Below are 19,751 nucleotides of genomic sequence, written 5' to 3'. Positions count from 1 at the left end.
TGACTCAACGGGCAGAGGCCTTGCTTGTTGTGGAACGGCTGCCTGGCATGCAAGTGTTAAATGCACACCAGCCTTGCCCAGAAGTGGCCGCCTTCAAGTACCTCCATTCCTGAAACGCTAAGCTATTTTCTTTTGAAGTCTGGTTGGCACGAGCTGGAGAACAAATGTTCTCTTGCAACATTTTGCCCCGTCGCGAAGAAAAGTCTTCATGCCGAGGAGTGGAAGCCTTTAATGCTCTCTTAATCTGGGTCAGACTTTGGACTGGTCTCTCAGGTTTATTTTTAAACCAGGGATTAATGACGCTTCCTCGTTTCACCGACCAAAGGTTTTTCCTCTCTTCTACCCCCCCCCGCCACCTGCCCCACCTTCTTCCAACTGCACCGAGTCTTCTCAGAGGGGTGAGAACGGACTGAGGAGAAATGGTTGGCAAAGAAGACCGGACCATCTCTCTCGAGCTGGGCCAGAATGAAGGCATCGAGAACAACGGGTTTGTTCAAAGCGAGGAGCTGGAGGAAAAAGAGGCCGATGCCACAAGCCAAGATGGGTTGCCAAAAACATGTACTCTTTTCACAGAGTCTGAAACGGCGGAAAAGTTACCAGTGAGGCCTTACGCGGGGATGCCCAAAGAAGTGCTCCTCCAGTTCTCATCTCAAGCACGCTATAAAATTACCAGAGAAATACTCTTCTGGTTGATCATTGCATCCTCGCTTGTGCTTGTGGCAGCTACAATTGCCATTATTGCCCTGTCCCCAAAATGCCTTGGCTGGTGGCAAGCCAGCCCCATCTACCAAATTTACCCTCGGTCGTTTAAGGACACTGACAGCGATGGGAATGGCGATCTCAAAGGTAGGTGTGTCGGACTTATTTTATCTTTTGTTTCCTTGCATTTCTATCCTGCCTTTCTTCCACCATGGTTCCCAGACAGTCACTACCTGGACTCACAGCTGAGTCGGCAAGATGGTGGTCTCACAGGCTGTAAGAATATATCTTAGCCTTTTCCTTCCTTTTTTTTTTAAACAAATCTTTTTTATTCAGTTTTACATTCTACATTTGAATTAAAACATTAATCCTAATCATCCTCATTTAGGATTCTCTGAATTCTCAGACTCCCCCCCCCCCATGGTTTCCATGATCAAACATTTCCTACTGCATCACATCATTTCTCTGTTTCCCCCCCCCCAGTAATCTGTTTTTACCTTAGTTTTTAGTACATTACAGGCATTACTCAAATCCTGCCAAAGTTTTTAGTTGTTTACAGTGTTCTATATCTTAGCCTTTTCTGTTCTAGTCGAAGTAATGGAGAATGAGTTTTCCTGACCCAGAATATTTTTTTTAAAAAAATAAAATGTATCTTGAAGCTTTATTGCCTAAAATTGTGGACATATGTCCCAATCTATGAGACAAGGAAGTTATAAAATAAGGGACCTTGCAGGAAAGGAAATCAGGTGGAATGTTCAATCATAACTTCAACATTAAGTCACTTTCACACCAGACCTTTTAAAAGCATTCTTACGCCACTTTAACAGTCATGGTTTCTTGCAAAGTACCCTGAGAACTGTCGTTAAGGGTGCTGAGAGTTGTTACAGGATTCCTGGCTGTGCTACCATTCCCAGCACCCTCAAAAAAACCACAGTTCCCAGTATTCTTTGAGGGAAACCGTGGCTGTTGAAATGGTTGTGAGTGCTTTAATTGTGAAGTGGCAAGAGATGAGACTGTTGGCAGTGGGGCTGCATCCCCCACCACACCTGAAGGGGGCAGTCTAGCTTGGGGAGGGGGAAGGTTTGCAGGAAAATTAACACGCACCTTGTGAGCAGAGCGCTAGGTGTGCTAGCACGGTTTCTGCTGGGAAAGCAAGTAGGTAAGACATACAGACAGACCACGTTACCTGGGGTGCCATGACAGGAGGAGAGGAAAAGCTGAGTGTGCAAAATAGATTTGTCCTCTAAATCGGGGAAGCCTGGCAGAAATGGGTTTGGTCCACTGCAGCGAGCATCCTTCACTGTGGATTTTCCTGCATTCGTGTTGCAGGATTTATTTATCCACACAAACACATACCCAACCCCCAACCCCAACGCAAGCCCTTGAGGTTCTTCATATAGCCAGTGCTGGCTGGGAAATGCCCCTGAGTAAAGGGAGGACAGGTGAGTTTAAAAAGCATAGGTGCACAGGTGTAAAAAATAATATTTAGGGAATAAGGGATGAAAGCGTTTGTAATTTTGAAGGCAACTTTTTCTCTCTCACCTCTCTCCTCACAATGCTGCTAGAGACCATCAGTGCACCTCTTAAAAATACAGTGGTACCTCGGGTTAAGTACTTAATTCGTTCCGGAGGTCCATACTTAACCTGAAACTGTTCTTAACCTGAAGCACCACTTTAGCTAATGGGGCCTCCTGCTGCTGCCACATCGTCGGAGCACGATTTCTGTTCTCATCCTGAAGCAAAGTTCTTAACCTGAAGCACTATTTCTGGGTTAGTGGAGTCTGTAACCTGAAGCGTATGTAACCTGAGGTACCACTGTATAGCCACTGCCTGCCCGCCTGTCTGATATGAAGCTAGATGGACTAACTGGTCAGTTAGTCCATCTAGCTCCATATCAGACAGGCAGTGGCTCTGCAGTGCAAGTCCTCCAATTGGGAAGATATCCTGGATTGAAACTGGGACCTTTTGCCCAAAAAGCAATGTTTTCTGCCACTGAGCTATGGCTAGATAAGCCTCCTGGGGAAAGCCCAGCTTGTGATGATGTTTGGGGGCTGGTAATGCTTATTCATTTCCCCCAAGATACATAATATTAATCCTCCAAACCCCAAAGACCAAGGTACGAAGGGCTGCCTTAAGGCTTCCTCTGTATGTTGTTGTTTAGTCGTGTCTGACTCTTCATGACCCCATGGACCAGAGCACGCCAGACACTCCTGTCTTCCACTGCCTCCCGCAGTTTGGTCAATTCATGCTGGTAGCGTTGAGAAAACTGTCCAACCATCTTGTCCTCTGTCGTCCCCTTCTCCTTGTGCCCTCCATCTTTCCCAACATCAGGGTCTTTTCCAGGGAGTCTTCTCTTCTCATGTGGTGGCCAAAGTATTGGAGCCTCAGCTTCAGGATCTGTCCTTCCAGTGAGCCCTCAGGGCTGATTTCCTTAAGAATGGATAGGTTTGACCTTCTTGCAGTCCATGGGACTCTCAAGAGTCTCCTCCAGCCCTGTATAGCCCTGCCTTTTTACTGAGGGCATGAATTGCAAGTAGACTTCCAGGGTCCTCCACTTTCAGAGGCAAGGGCTGTGTGGTGTTCATACCATACATTAAAGCACATCTCCCCGCTCCCAAGAATCCTGGGAACTGGTTTTGGGAATTGTAGTTCTGCCATAGGTAAACTACAGTTCCCAGGATTATTTGTGTGGGGAAGGTGCTTTAAATGTGCTTTGGTGTGTAAGAAGCCCAAGTAGCTAATGAGGGTTGTGCCTTTTCTTGACACCTCCCTTCTGTTCATTTTGGTGTTAAATCAAAACTGGTTTACAGTGGTACCTCGGGTTAAGTACTCATTCCGGAGGTCCGTTCTTAACCTGAAACTGTTCTTAACCTGAAGCACCACTTTAGCTAATGGGGCCTCCTGCTGCTGCCGCGCCACTGAAGCACGTTTTCTGTTCTCATCCTGAAACAAAGTTCTTAACCTAAGGTACTATTTATGGGTTAGAGGAGTCTGTAACCTGAAGCATCTGTAACCTGAGGTACTACTGTATTTGAAAGATAAATAGATCATTATGGGACGTTCTGTTTCTGGCTAGCGGCATTAGCCTTGCTACTGTTGGCTGCATTTTGCAAAAGTGGGAGATGCATATTTTGAATAAACACTCAAAAATATTTAGTAAGAAATATAATGTAAGAGCTACAGCTCACTGCTTGTCCTTTTCTGGAATGCAATGTCAGATGACCCCAAAGCTACTAGGCAACTGTTTGTATCTGAAGAATGTGTAGCAGCCCTGATTAAGGTGAAGATAAAGAGAGGTTTGGGAACTGGAAGAAGAATAACAGTCATAGTGAAGGCTAACGGAAAACAGAAAGTTGTACTTTGGCCCTGAAATTATTCTTATACAGTGGTACCTCGACTTACAAACGCCTCAGGTTACAAACGCTTCAGGTTACAAACACCACTAACCTGGAAGAGTTACCTCAAGTTGAGAACTTTGCCTCAGGATGAGAACGGAAATCGTGTGCCGGCGGTGCAGCGGCAGCAAGAGGCCCCATTAGCTAAAGTGGTACCTCAGGTTAAGAACAGTTTCAGGTTAAGAACAGACCTCCAAAACGAGTTCAAGTTCGTAACTAGAGGTACTATTGTAGTCTTGTGTCTTAGAAATCTTTCCAGTTAATGTTTCATGAAATTAAAAGATCTAGAAGGGTGGTTTGGGGGTTGTTGCTTTTAAATACCCTACATTCCTAATGAAGAAAAAAAAAGGGATACTGTAGCTATTCTCAGACAACACCAAAGCTTCTTAGGAATTAATTATTCTGCCATGGAGACTTGGACCCCCTTGGTCAGTGTTTAGTTAATTCTGAATGGGAGGACATTCCACACCGCCTCATCTTCCCCAAAAAGCCTGCTGCCAAGGCTACTGGTGATGCTAATCCATCTTGCTCCTTCTGTCTCTGGGACTGGCAATCCAAACACTGGATTTTATTTATTTGCTTGCAACATCCTGCCTTCCTTCCACCATGGAACCCCAGTGGTCTACAAGGGGTTCCCTGGTGGTCACCCATCCAGACACTATCCAGAGCCAGACCTGCTTAGCTTCAACAAAGTGGTGACCTCACTTGCCTTCAGACCATACCCTAAGATGGCCCACTCCAAGACTAAGGAGAGGCTTCCTAGAAGTATCTCTCATGTGTTATAACACTTGAACAAGTTAGGAACAACAGCAGTTCCAAACCTTACCCTATGTTATTGATATTGGATTCTGGATCATGCGAACCAAGAATAGAAGGAAGTTTACTTAAGCAGACTTTCCTGCCTCCTCCTTTCCATCACTGCTCTCTGTGGTCTCCCAAAGCTGCTTCAGAGGTCTGGGAGATCTTCCAGAATGGGATGGTACTGAACATAGGGAGCTGCTTGCTAAAGGAGTGGGGGAACTGGCCAAAATCAGATGGATGGAATGGAATATCCTGGAAGAGGTCCTAACAGGTTGGCTGGTTCAAACACAAGGCAGGAGCAATGTTCTGCAGTACAGCATTGGTTGTTGTTAGTTATTAACCCACCTTTTATTCAAGGAGCTTGAGGCAGTGTAAGTGTCCCCGTCCCTCCACAACTCATTTGGTCCTCATAACTATCCTGTAAGATGCAGAAGGAGTGAACTTTGCAAACCATCAATAATTTGAACCAGCTAACCCCACTGGTTGTTACAGCAGTTTGTTCCTTCCCCTTTATTTTCCCTACCTAGGTATCCAAGAAAAGCTGGATCACATCCAGTATCTAAATGTAAAAACAATCTGGATCACATCTGTTTACAAGTCTGGCTTACAAGATTTGGGATATGGCATAGAAGACTTTCGAGACATAGATCCAATGTTTGGAACCATGAAGGATTTTGAAAACCTGGTGGCAGCGATACATGATAAAGGTTGGCTTTGCTCTGTGTTTTATTCTGGATTGTTTCATTTGCTGTTTTTATGTGCTTTGATTCCCCCCCCCTTAAAATTATAAAACCGTATAGAAATGAAATGGAATGAATGAATGAATGAATGAATGAATGATGATACATCCCACTTGGTTAGCTAACTTATTGATAACAGAATTAGCCATTAAGTTGCATCTGGAATGATCTCTGTTGCTGCTCATCCAACAGGGAGCGAGGAAGATCCATTCTGTAGTTTACTGGATCCAAGCTATATTTTACTTGGTTTTGTGAAATGCTTAGTAGTTTTTATTAGATGCTAATTAACTCCATTGGTCTTCGGGACAGGATCTTCACAAGCCCTTTTAGCAATTTTTGGTAACAATTTCCCCCAACTTGGTCCCAGCGCTTCACATGGTTCAGCTCAGTAATCTTTGCAATAAGCCTTTACAGTAAACAAGCAAGATTATCCCCCATCTGCTATTGTGCACCTGTTCAATCAAAGCCAAATACTTAGTTCTCTTCTAGGAACAATGCAGGTGTGTGCCGTTTGACAGGCTGTTTTTTGCATCCTCTTGCGCAAGGTTTGAAAGTGATAATGGATCTAATACCTAACCACACAAGTGACAAGCACAACTGGTTTCAGCTTAGTCGCAATCGGACTGAGAAATACGCAGATTATTACATCTGGCATAACTGCACGTATACCAATGGGACCACCAAACCACCAAATAACTGGGTGAGTACAGAACTCCGGTAGCACAAAAATAAACAAACAAAGCATGCAGCAATGTAGGCATAAGCCTCACACCATGTGGTTCAAACAGTGACCAAACAGAGAGGCCTGGTGAGCTGTATTTGGTTCCTGAGCCCGAGGTTCTCCACCCGTTATAAGGTATAACGATGAGAGGCGATATGCTTCTGAATACCAGTTGTTAGAAACCGCAAGAGGAGAGGGTGCTCTCGCGCTCAGGGCCTGATTGCAGCATCTGGGTGGCCCCTGGGGAAAGAGGATGCTAGATTGGATGGGCCCTTGCCTGATCTAGCGGGCTCCCCTTATGAAATAGTATTGGTCTCCCTTTCTCTCTCAATGATAGACAGCCTCCTTGCTCTTGCAAACAACCTCTGCTTTGATCACGGCAGCTCAGCTTTCCCAGTAAATGCCATTCACATTTAAGGTACAGTGGTACCTCGGGTTAAGTACTTAATTCATTCCGGAGGTCCGTACTTAACCTGAAACTGTTCTTAACCTGAAGCACCACTTTAGCTAATGGGGCCTCCTGCTGCTGCCATGCTGCCGGAGCACGATTTCTGTTCTCATCCTGAAGCAAAGTTCTTAACCTGAAGCACTATTTCTGGGTTAGCAGAGTCTGTAACCTGAAGCGTATGTAACCTGAAGCGTATGTAACCAGAGGTACCACTGTATGTCTGGCTGTAGCAGGTCATCTCCTCTTATGTAGCCTGATTTCATTAGGACTGCTATTATTAGGACTGCTATAATTTGCTAAGCACTGTTACTGTAATAGCAACTTCAGTTCAAAATGAGAACACACACACACACAAAAAAAAAAAACTTGAATTGTGAAATCACATGATTACAGAATACTTTGTTCCCGAAAACATTGGCTGGGAACAAAAGTCCACTGACTCCAATAGAATGCTCTATCAATTAAGAGTTTAGTCCTGTGTGCACTTACTCGGGAATAAGTCAAAGGGAGTGAATTCTGACTAAAGACATTTAGGATCAACCTGTTAATCAGTAATAGCATTGTAAGCGTTGTGATGTTATTAAACTGCAAGCATTTCCAAACAAACAAGAGATGTGAAATTCAGCTTCTTATGAGATATTTTGCCCTCCCAAGCACACATGTGTCACGTAAGTGATTTGGTTGTTGAACCATTAGCTGCTGTTGCTTGTTTTCTGCTTCGTTTGATCTTAATTCATTTTCAAGTCTGCTTTTCTGGCTTACTTTCGGCTGCTCTCTGTAGAAACCTGTTGGCAGGAAGCGGCACATTTCGCATGGCTAGTTCGTTGTGACATACCCCTTGTTCCAGTGGGCACGCCAGCCTTGGAGCCTCCTCATCACAGCTGTCTCTTCCCCCTGCCAAACATGACATCAGAATCAAACAAACCAGCTCATTGTTAGATCACTCTTTTCTGTTTCTGTAATGCAAAGATGTCAGACACTGGTTTCACTAGGATGAAAACTCTGCTCTCATTTCCCACATTTTAATCTGAGGCTGGAGCAGTTTGGGAAACGGCTGCAGAGGACAGTTTCAGAAAGCACTGCCCTGTTTTGCTGTAACATGCCCTTCTATGTGTTTCAGGCCAGAGCACAAATTGCAATTTCGGCAAACAAATCTGTATTGAGAAGTAATTTTATTTTAAACATTTTGCCCTGTAGTGTGTTTGCACTTTGTAAAATGAGCTTTACAAACATAGGAAGCTAACAAGGAATATTTGGTGTTATGTTGGAGGGGATGCCAGGAGGTGTAAATACTTACATTTGAGGGGCGGGGAAGGGTGTTTAAGGAGATAACAGAAATCTCCGGTTTAAAGCTGACCAAAAGTCCAGAGGTAGCATTATTATCAATTTATGGTGGGGTAGAAGGTTCGCAGGCGATGAAGGACTTGCTCACAAATTTATTGACAGCTGCACACATTATTATACCTAGGAAGTGGAAGGGGCAAGCAGAATATAAAATGGAAGAATGGTATAAAGAGGTGTGGGATATAGCTATTAATGATAAATTAACATGTGCCATTAGGGTAAGATGGGGAATATGCAGGAGAAATTATTTTGAGGAGATATGAAGGGTGTTTGTAGAATTTGTACTGTTAAAATGGAAAAGGGTCAAACCATCGTACAAAGTGTTGAAATTTTAGGAGGTTGGATAGTTGCAATGGCATGGTCTCGGTGGTGCGGTGCACATTTTTACCCTTATTTATTTATGATGATTACTTTGTCAAAATAAATTTAGAAATTAGAAAACAAAAATTAAATTCAACCAACCAACCAACCTAGGAAGCTGCTTTGTCTGAGTCGGAGTATAGGCAACATGCCTGCTTCCAGACATTGCTGGACTGCAACCCCCATCTGTATTGGTCTACACTGGTCTACACTGACTGGCAGTGGGGCTCTAGCACTTCAAACAAGGATCTCTCCCAGCCCCCTCAGGAGATGCTAGGGATTGAAGCTGGAGCCTTCGACATGAAGAGCAGGTGCTCTTCAACTGAGCTATGACCCAACTGTTTTGCACATTTGGTTTTTTTATTTCATTGGCTTATATATAAATGAAATTAGACCAGACCACTGTGTTTTCCTGTTGCCCATTTTGGACGCTGCCCCTTTAGGCAACTATTTACCGTATTTTTCGCCCTATAGGACACACTTTTCCCCCTCCAAAAATGAAGGGGAAATCTGGGTGCGTCCTATGGGCCGAATGCAGGCTTTCGCTGAAGCCTGGAGAGCGAGAGGGGTTGGTGCGCACCGACCCCTCTCGCTCTCCAGGCTTCAGGAGAGCCCCACCGCCAGACCCACAAACTCAGGGGACAGCGGGAAGGTGCAGCGCGCCTTTCCCGCTGTCCCCCGACTTGGTTAGAAGGCTGGCGGAGGGCTTCTGCATCGCTCTGGGTCCTGTTCTGGGGCCCCGTGCCTGGGGGAGGGGGAAATAATTTTTTCCCCTTTATTTCCCCCCTCAAAATCTAGGTGCGTCCTATGGGCCGGTGTGTCCTATAGGGCGAAAAATACGGTAATTGTCAACTTTTATGATAAAGGTGCAAACCAGAAAATGTCGCGCATAAGACAAGGTGGCAGCCCCATTCTGAGTTCTTGACTCCCCCCCCCAAAAAAAAACACTATTTCCCAATGATTTGTTTTTAAATTGATTTTAGAATGCATTTCAATTGATAGATTGTTATTTTATGTGAACTGTGCTGCCTTTATTGTTGTTGGCCACTCTGAGCCCGGCTTCAGCTGGGGTGGGCTGGATAGAAATAAAATTTTATTATTTTATTATTATTATTAATTTGATTATTTGCATGCATTATTTATTGAAATGCCTGTATGCCACCTTTCTTCCATGAATGGCACTCACAGTGGCTCACACACTTCCGGCACATATTTTTAACATACAGAAGAAGAAGAGAGGAGAGCAGAGGCGGTTTGAGGGTCACAGGGAGTGCCGAGCTGCAGCTAGTACCACAATAACACTGTAGAATGGAGCGAGAGAGGCAGGGGTGCTGAATCTCTGGCAACCCTGGATGGCAGTAGCTATCCAGGGCTATCTTTACTTTCCTTGAACGACGCCCAGATCCCACCAGTTAGGCCTGATTTGAGATTTGGGCCTCGGCTGACTTCAATGCGCATCCTTAATTATAACAACAATGATTCTAAATAGTCTGATTTTTAAAAAGATATTGTGTTCTTATGCAATCAGGTGAGTGTGTTGGGGAACTCCAGTTGGCAGTACGACGAAGTGAGAAACCAGTGTTACTTCCACCAGTTTGGAAAAGAGCAGCCGGATTTAAATTTCCGTAACCCAGATGTTGAAGAAGAAATTCATGTAAGTAATCAATTGCATTCTGATCATGATGGCATGTACATGGTCTTTGAATCACACAATATGATTTGTTGATGCTACCTGTTTTGCTAATATATAATATAATGGGGAATAATAAGCATGTTTAAAAATCCTGTTGCTATCATTGCTTTATTATTATTTTTTAATAGCCAGCTTTTCTAACAATTTTTGAAGGGCTCTAGGTTGAATAATTATACTGAAACACTATGGAAGTGCTCTCAAGTCCTTTATTTCAAAATCACTCTGTTGTTTCCAAACTGACCTTGAGTACAATCCAGAGGGTGCTAGTTGCACTTAGCTCCCATTGGAATCACGGTTAGTCATGACTAACTTCCTGTCCTGATTTCAACTTCTCTGAATCAAACTCCTTCTGTCCAGATCTATGTCTGTTTTAGGTCAGTCCACTCCCCTGTTCCATGCAGAAAATCTCATCATAAGACTGCAACTTCTATAATCACACATGATTATCATAAGGTAGTAAACTTCCTCTATTGAGCGCCCATAATAAGGGCTAAAGTACATGTGGCGTGCAGCCATGTCTTAAAAGCTAAGAAGCTGCTTCTATGAAAAAACAGCTCCAGGAGTGGGAGATTTGTAGTGAAGAATTAGCATGGAGAAGAAGCAGAAAGGTCAATACTTTCCACTGCAACTCTCTCCAAGCGGCCCCTCCCTCCCTGTACTTGTACAGACACTCCATGGACCACCTGAGTGAACCTTGTGAACCACGAATGGTCTGCAGACCACACTTTGGGAGCCCCTGTTGTAGATCCCACAAGCTCCAGGAAGTGTGGCTAAAGGCCAGGGAAGATGGAAGCTGTAGCTCTGTAACATCTGCAGGGCCAAAGGTTCTCCACACCTCTTGTTGACAGAACTTTAAGCCAATCTACATTTCTTTTACGAAACTCAAAATACATGAAATGTATTTGCTGTGATTCCTGACATAACACAAAACAATTCTGCCTCTTCTATCCATTTAGGAGGTTATCAGATTTTGGCTCGGCAAAGGCGTCGATGGATTTAGCATTAGTACGGTCAAATTTCTGCTGGAAGCAACGCATCTGAGAGATGAGCCTCAAGTCAATAAATCCCAAAATCCGGTAGCAATTTTTCTCCTTTGTCCTCTTACAGGAGTACACACTTCGGACCAATAAGGGTTCCTTACATTTTGTTAGTGAGCTGTCCTAGCTGAATAAGCTCAGAGGCAGTTTATATTCTCAGAGGCAATGTACCTCTGAACCATAGCTGTCAACTTTTCCCTTTTTAAAGGGGAAATTCCCTTATTCCGAATAGGATTCCTCGCAAGAAAAGGGAAAAGTTGACAGCTATGCTCTGAACACCATGTGTTGTGGACAAACGGGGGGGGGGGTGTCAGCTGTTGGGTTCACATCCTTCTTATGGCTTCCTAGAGGCACCTGTTTGCCACTGAACTAGATGGACCTTTTCTCAGATCCAGCAAGGCTCTTCCTATGTCCATATGGCCTCTGCCAGAGACCTTGGAAGGCTGCAGCTGGGACTGGAAGAGCTGGACCAGTGGTATTATTTAGCTTCAGATGTTCTTGGGCATTGCCTCCAAGACTTTTGGAAAGTTATAGGACTCAATTCTAGCTAGACATTCATGACCTCCTATAAACCATATATATATATGGCACCTGTGGTTCCATGATAGAAGAAAGGTGGGATATAAATGTACCAAAATAAAAGGTAGTTTTAAATATTGTGAATTGCAGTAGGAACTGACCTGGTCAGCACTTCCTGGGCCAACGTGTGGATCAGAACTTGGTCATCCATTGGTCTTTGGACTTCCTGAATGTTCTGATGCAGCTCTTATATTAAATGTTAAAATGTATTGGGAGATAATACATTTAGAAATGCATTTTTAAACAGAATACAAAATCTAAATGTGTATTTAAAAGGAAAGATTCGTTTCCACAAGGATTTTTTTTTATTACAAATTTGCAAATTAATACAGAAATTAAACGGAATGGATTTAGGAGCGAGTGGTGGTGAAAATGGTGCAGGCCAGAAATAGGCTGATCTATCCATTTCAACATTCTAGGTTTTTTCTTCTTTTTTTAAAAAGTAAGAAGCACCCACACTGAAGTTCTTTTATAACTTGAGGGAGGGAGGGGGAAGAAGTGTGGTGGTATTATAAAGGACATCTTCTGAGAGGAACATTCTGGATTGCAGCCATGGTCTCAGATGTCTCTCTCTGGAAGGGCCTAGAAAGTTAGGAAAAGGAGTAATGACAAATATCCTATTGCTCTTCAAGGACACTATCACAGCCTATTCTGAGCTGTATCACGACTACACCACCACCCAGGTTGGCATGCACGATATTGTCCGCAGTTTTCGGCACACCATGGATAAGTTCAGCAGTGAGCCTGGAAGATACAGGTAACAATAACACAACGTCTTCATTTCTTATCCTTTTCATGTGATGGTAAAAGTCGCCCCTTTTTCCTAGGAAGCAGTCTGAAAACGTTAGCAGGTAAGAGTGAATGTCCCCATCCCATCCCAGGAACTCACTGGAACTATCTGCAAGAATGCCTTCTCTCAAATAGACCTGACAATCCACTAAGATCAGGGGTCAGCAAACTTTTTCAGCAGGAGGCCGGTCCACTGTCCCTCAGACCTTGTGGGGGGCCGGACTGTATTTTGAAAAAAAAATAATGAACAAATTCCTATGCCCCACAAATAATCCAGAGATGCATTTTAAATAAAAGTACAGATTCTACTCATGTAAAAACACACTGATACCTATACTGTCCACGGGCTGGATTTAGAAGGCGATTGGGCCGGATCTGGCCCCTGGGCCTTAGTTTGCCTACCCATGACTACAATTTTCAGGGGAGGCCCTATTAGTTACGTCATGGCCTGCCAGTCAAGTCTGGCCTTTTAGGGCAAATGGGGCACTGTCCCTCCAAACCCAGTCTGCTCTCAGCCAGCCCCCACCTACCTGCGTTCTTACATCCAGTCCAGCGGGTGGCGCTGGCTGCCCAGCTTCCTCCTCTTTGGGCCCCCTCCGCACTCACCACTTTAAACAGCCATGGCTTCCCCCCAAAGAATCCTGGGATGTGAATTCTGTTTAGGGTGCTGAGTGTCGTTAGGAGTCCTGTATTTCCCTCGGTGAGTTACAGTTCCCAGAGTTCCCTGGAAAGAGGGGTTGACTGTTAAACCATGGGGAACTTTAGGTCTGTGAGGGGAATAGGAGTCTTCTAACAAAACCTTGCACCCTTAACAAACTACAGCCCCCAGGATTCTTTGGGAGAAGCCATGACAGTTGAAAGAGATATGATACTGCTTTAAATGTGCAGTTCGGATGGGGTCCTGGTCTCAGTGCTGCCTTTGCGGAACTCAACAGGGAGGAGGATGGAGCCCAAGGGAGAGTGTGACAACATCTGGTGGGCCAAAGGTTAGCCAAAACCTGATATAGGTGAAAGATCAGCCAGTTGTACTGTCAATGTATATTCAAGTAAGTGTGCAATCACATGTTTTAATGATTTATCATTACAGTTCAGTGTCCAGTTGCAACTGGTCCTTCATCATTGGACTTGATAATCATAAGTATCGCATTAGCCTAAAACAGGGACGTCCAACTCCCAAGAGACTGTGATCTACTCACAGAATAAAAAACTGAAAGTGATTTACCCATGGTGGGGGGCAGGTCAGAGTTCTTGAGTTTTTTTTAGGGAGGAAAATCTAAATTGTCAACCTTTTTTAGGGGTGCAGCTCAAAGTTGCTGAGCTTTTTGGGGGGAGGCTTTTTTTTAGGGGGCCTGCAACATTGGAAACTCCATCTTCCGTTCTTGAAATCGTGTGCAGATAAAGGGAAAAGGGAGGGGGTGGGGCCGAATGCTCATTCCCCCCCACAGACAAAAATGAGCCCACTATCGACTGCAATCGACTTCTAACAACAGGGGCAACAGGGGGTCGACCTGTTGATTGTGGTTGACCTGTTGGACATCCTAAAAGCCTAAAAGATGTCCCTAGAATGGGAATGTTGTGTTTTGGCACCAGCTGTACTTGGTGTCTGACTCCTGTGGAACTAGAACATTTTTATGTTCAGTGTACTTAACCCTTCCAGCTGTTGAGAGGCCTATTATTTTGGCCAAGATTTCAGCGGCCCAAGTGAAATTACAGAGTTCCATCCATTTATTGACCAGAATCCCCTTCCAATTATTTGCTCTTCTAAATGGAACCTAGCACTATAAATTACTCTGGATGGGGGCTGAACATTTTTCAGCACAGAAAAATTCAGATATGGGAGAACTGAATTTCACCACAGACAGAGGAGATGCCTTAAGAGTCATTTTGAGATAGATGTCAGTGCTTTCCCCCCTAGGAAAATGGGTACCGGAACTCATCATGAAGTTGTTACAGTGTCACACTTTTTAACCCAAAAAAGGAGGTGTACAGGTACTGCGTACCCTTGAGTGACCCCTGGGGGAAAGCGCTGGATGTGATTCACTAGATCCCAACAATGTTACCATCAGGTCAGGACTTGGGGCAGACATCTATGGCCCCACAACAGCGCCCCCTCAAATGCAGTTGGCTTACCATGTTTAGAAGTAAGTGAAATAACACACACTGCTATCTGAGGAAAGGAGCTCCCATAAGACCAACAAGTCCAGAATCTTAAATGATCTAGCTATACCACTAGAGGGACTCCAGTCCAGCAGAGGTTCCTGCTGGAGGAAGGGCAGTGGGAAGGCAATTTTTCCTGATCACCCCTCCCCCCTGCAGTCCCTTGGGCCATCTCCTGTACCGTTATGGTAAAAACAAAAAGGTAAACAGTTTTTAAACTGTTATGGATGGTCCACCAACTCCCTAAAACTGCTTTTCAAGGGAACCCCCCCTCTCCTTCTACCTGTGGGAACATACCACAAGCATAACTCTCTTCATGCTGAGTCTGGATTCAGTCCAGTAATTTTTACAGTGCCTTGTAAGAACTTTGCAATGTAAAATGTAAATCATTATTGGGATTCAAAGAGAATCAGAGCTCATTGTTCTATTATCAAGTCCTGTGGCAGGTTTTCCATTTTCCGTTTTGTTATATCAAATGAATGCCACTTCTGAAAACCACGAGCAAGAAAACGAAACAGATGTTGTCTTCTTTTCAAGATTTATGGGCACGGAGGCAAATGACCATGATGACGTTGAGAGAACCATGATGTATTATGGGACACCTTTCATTCAAGAAGCAGATTTCCCTTTCAACTTCTACCTCATGAACATGCAAGAAATATCAGGAAATGGCATTTTTGAAATTGTGTCTTTGTGGATGAAGAATATGCCGGAAGGCAAATGGCCGAACTGGGCGGTAAGCTTCTGGTGACAAAGACTTATGATCGTCTCCCAGCTTGGCACACAACATTTTATGACATTTGCAGGTGGCCAAATAATTGCTCATTTTACTTATTTAATCATATTTGCATCCTCTCTTGCCTTTAAATTTATCGCAGCACTATAGATAGGGTGGTTATCCCTTTATATGTCCACAAATATTTTGTGAGGCAGAGTAAGGCCCAGAAATAGTTAAGAACATCCAGTGAGCTGCAGGCTTCCTAAAGATGGCTGCTTTTAACCCCTTCGCCGCATGTCATAGGTGGTATGCCATGTCCACTGGGCTGGCCCTACCATTTGGCAGAGTGAGGCAGCTGTCTGAGCTGGCAGATAGTGGTGTGGAGGGGGCAGGGAGCAGTGGCAATAAGTTGGAGGGCATTTCTGTCTGTCCCATGTTGCTTGTTCTGCATCCTCCAAGGTACCCTGCAGCCCTCAGGTGTGGTAAAGAATGCTTTGCTGTCAGCTGCCAGTCCAGTTGGCTTCTGTATATCAAAGGGTGGGGCTGCCATCTTGTCCTTTGTCTCAGGATGAAAAGTGTCTTGGATTGGCTTTGGTTATACAACGGTGAGAGTGTGAGGTTTAGCAAAAAAAAAACCCCTCAAAAACCCTTCTGAGAATAAGGCGTCAGTCCCATGGCTTCCTGGACTGGGGTCCAATAAATTAAATCAACATGACAATTTCCCCTAGTACAGCAGGATACTGAAAACTTTTCAAATGATCAAAATGATGACATTGCGCTTGTATGTTTGTGCTCCATTTTGTACCTTTGGAGAAAAAATCAGGTACCCTGCTGTCTAAATTTAATATTTTGTCACACACGGTTTATTTGGCTTTGATAATTAGACTTCACCATTGCTTTGTATTTAGGGGCCTTGGAACAATTTATTCCCTCTGCTCTGCTGGAAAGCAGATGTGGAAAGCAATATTAAACCAGCTTTATTGTGAATATTGTGCTGTGATTAAAAAACATGTAAGCACTCAGTCAATATATACAATAAAATATATTTCCATGGAGGGCTATAGTTTAACCAAGTACTCCATAGTACAGGACATTAAAAAAGAAAGGCAATGCTCATGGGAAAGGCAGACTTCACTAGTTCAAAGTCATTAATTTCATACTGCTATAACAAGATATGGTTCAAACCAGGGTTGGGAAACCTCAGGACCTGGGTCAAATGCAGACTTCCAGGTTGCAGAATTCTCTCTAGGCCACACCCCCTTCCCAGGCCACTCCCCTTGCTGTTCCTGCTCCTCTTGCCTGGCTGCCATGTGTCCTACTATACAAAGCTAAGACACATTCAATGTACCACTCATTTTTTGTCTCCAGACACAGTAACACTAGAAGAGTCCTGTGGGATCAAGCCAAAGGCCTAGCTCATATGTACCCCCCCACACACACCTTGAAGGCGAAAACTGGGACATCATATTCCCATTTTCTCTTGTGAGAGAACGGCGACCATTCTGGGCACCATGATCTTACACCATAATTCCCCCCTGAAAAAGTGTATTGGGGGTACAGTGCCCAAAAACATACATTTTGGGGTGCCGCATGAGATTGCAGCCCTGAAAAGCTCTTTGTTTCCTGCGGGAAACCGCGCAAACTAGAATTGTCTGCCATTCTCTCGTGAGAAAAAAATGGGATGTCCTGGTTTTTCCTGGACACTCACAGGATACGCTATCTAGTCCAGCGTTCTATTCTCACACTGGTCAGATGTCCATGGGTAGCCCACAAGCATAACTTGTGTGCAACAGCATTCTCCTCAACTTTTGATTCCTAGCAACTGGTATTCAAAGGAATATTTTCATTGTGGGTAGTAGCCATTGATAACCTTGCCCTCTGTGAATTTGTCTGTTCCTCTTTTAAAGTCACCCACCAATGGCCTACAGCTCCCAGGTTTCCCATCAGGGACTGTGGCTTGTGGGTGGAGAAAGATATCCCATCCTTTATCTACATGGCTTTTATAGAAATGGTGCCTTTGGAGTCTGATAAAACAATATACTTTCCTGTTAGGCTGGAAACCCCAACAGTGCTCGAATTTCCTCTCGGATTGGGAAGGAATACATAAATGTCATCAACATGCTTCTTTTAACTCTTCCTGGAACACCTACAACCTATTACGGTGAAGAAATTGGAATGGAAGATACCACATCAGAAAACGTGAGTTTGGAAATTCTTGAATTCCACCCCCATGCAATAACCATGTTACTGAGGATGCTGATGCTGTTTCACCCTTCGTTGATGATCAAGCCGTCTTGACTTTCCCAGTGCTGTTAATTCCCCCTTCCCCAATGCTTGTGTTGTTCTTGTTTCTCCTAAAACAGGGCGGGTGGCCTTCCAGATGTTGTCGAACTATGACTGCCACCATCCCTAACCACTGGCGATGCTGTTTGGGGCTGATGCAAGTTGAAGTCCAAGAACATCAAGCCCAAGAGTGCTCATTAATCGTTCCTCATCATCCTTGAAAAAAATGACAACTGGGGTCCCCAGGGTTCTGTCCTGGGCCCGTTGTTGTTCAGAGTCTTTAGAAATGACTTGGATGTTATGAATTGAGGAGATGCTCATCAAATTTGCAGATGACACCAAACTGGGAGGGGTAGTTAATTCCTCCGAAGACAGAATCGGGATTCAGGATGTCCTTAACAGATTGGAGAACTAGGGGAAAATTTTTTTTTTTAAAGAGGGACAAATGTCAGGTTCTGTACTTAGGCAGAAATAACCAGCTGCACCAGTATAAGTTGGGGGACACCTGGCTTGCCAGCAGTACATGTGAAAAGGATCTAGGAGTGTTAGTAGACAACAGCTTAACATGAACCAGCAGTGTGATGCAGCAGCAAAAGAAAAGGCTAATGCTATTCTAGGCTGCATCAACAGAAGTATAGTGTCCAGATCAAGGGAAGTCATAGTACCATTCTATTCTGCCTCGGTCAGACCACACCTGAAGTACAGGCATCCCCCCCCCCTTATGTGAAATTGACTTGCGTGTGACCCCGTATTAGCAGTGAATAATGTCTCCTTGGTTTTTTCAAGGCAACCTTTCCAGAAAAATCACCCATGCAGTGGGATGATACTCTTAATGCTGGTTTTAGTGAAGGCAACTCAACCTGGATACCTGTAAATCCCGACTATCCAAATATAAACGTGAAGGTAAGTATGATGACTGAAGCACTCTTCTCTCTTGTTCAAATAAATTACAAATTATTTTCTTTAGCAGGGCCAGTATTATCAAGATACCTAAAAATGTAAGTGTGACAACCCAGCCCCAGTTTGAATGAGGCCCCCTCACATGCACAGAAGTAAAACTCGGGATGATTCCCAGAGCAGTGACCATCTTTCCACCTTCAGAGTTGATGGGAAGGAGTAGCTATTAAGCCTGAAACAAATTGTATGGGAAATCAGTGTGTGCTTATGCATTACACTTACCTAGGACTGGCAGACAATTAAATCATTTTAGGCTGCAATCTGAAATACACTTGTCTGGAAGTAAGGCTGCAATCCAGATTTCCACTTACCTAGAAGCAAGCATCACTGAATTCAGTGGGAATTACTTCTGAGGTTAAGATGGCATTGGTGTATAGCAATTCTATACCTATTTACCTAGGAGTAAGCTCCATTGAACTAACTAGGGCTTGCTTCCAGGTGGACATGTATAGGATTGCACTGTAAGTTGATTTATTCTAACATTTGCCTATTGCTGATACCTCAATATAGATGCTTTATTGCCCTATCAGAAAGAGTAAAGTATCTTACAATTTAATAAAGCAGCCACTCATTGCGGTAAGGAAATATTTTATCCTCCCTTCCATATTACAGTAACACACTCAACAGCCTGAAAAAAATGAATGATGGTATGTTTAACTCGAGAGCCCATTTGAGACGACAAAAAAGGGCTAAAAAGTAAATGGCTACTTTAACTATTAAAATTATGCACAGCACTTAAAATTGCCCCCCCCCCGGATCAATCAGCTGAGGCTTGTGCATAACGCTGCGCATAGGCCCAGAATGCACATGGCGTCTTATAGAGGTAACATATGCTCTCAAGGAGGTTTCAGTCTAAACCAGATAATGGGGAAACAACAGAGTAGGGAGAGGTTGACAAAAGCCGAGAGAGAAGGCAGCAGTTGAGATGGCACCATGGGCAGAGAGGCAGTTCCATGCATAGGGGTGGCAAGGAGAAAAGTCATTGAAGGGGGCAGTAGACCTTTGGCTGACTGAGGGTGGTAGAGTAGGA

At 44.1% G+C, this 19,751-nt stretch overlaps 1 protein-coding gene across 1 annotated transcript in view; it reads left to right on the top strand.

Annotated features, from left to right (window-relative positions):
* Positions 1–243: 243 nt before the first annotated feature.
* The window catches only part of SLC3A1 (solute carrier family 3 member 1), a 21,411-nt gene continuing 1,903 nt past the window's right edge, over positions 244–19,751 (top strand). Inside the window, exons 1-9 of the mRNA XM_082217574.1 lie at positions 244–846; positions 5,423–5,602; positions 6,181–6,335; positions 10,037–10,162; positions 11,158–11,277; positions 12,450–12,574; positions 15,301–15,499; positions 17,534–17,680; positions 18,551–18,667. Coding sequence (XP_082073700.1) covers positions 420–846; positions 5,423–5,602; positions 6,181–6,335; positions 10,037–10,162; positions 11,158–11,277; positions 12,450–12,574; positions 15,301–15,499; positions 17,534–17,680; positions 18,551–18,667 — 1,596 coding nt within the window. The 5' untranslated portion in view covers positions 244–419. The remainder of the gene's footprint in view (positions 847–5,422; positions 5,603–6,180; positions 6,336–10,036; positions 10,163–11,157; positions 11,278–12,449; positions 12,575–15,300; positions 15,500–17,533; positions 17,681–18,550; positions 18,668–19,751) is intronic.

The sequence above is a fragment of the Podarcis vaucheri genome, assembly GCF_965113315.1.
Source record: "Podarcis vaucheri genome assembly, chromosome: 3".
Lineage (NCBI taxonomy): Eukaryota > Metazoa > Chordata > Lepidosauria > Squamata > Lacertidae > Podarcis > Podarcis vaucheri.
The sequence above is the reverse complement of the archived record's forward strand: the minus strand, read 5'-3'. Positions and strand labels throughout refer to the sequence as shown.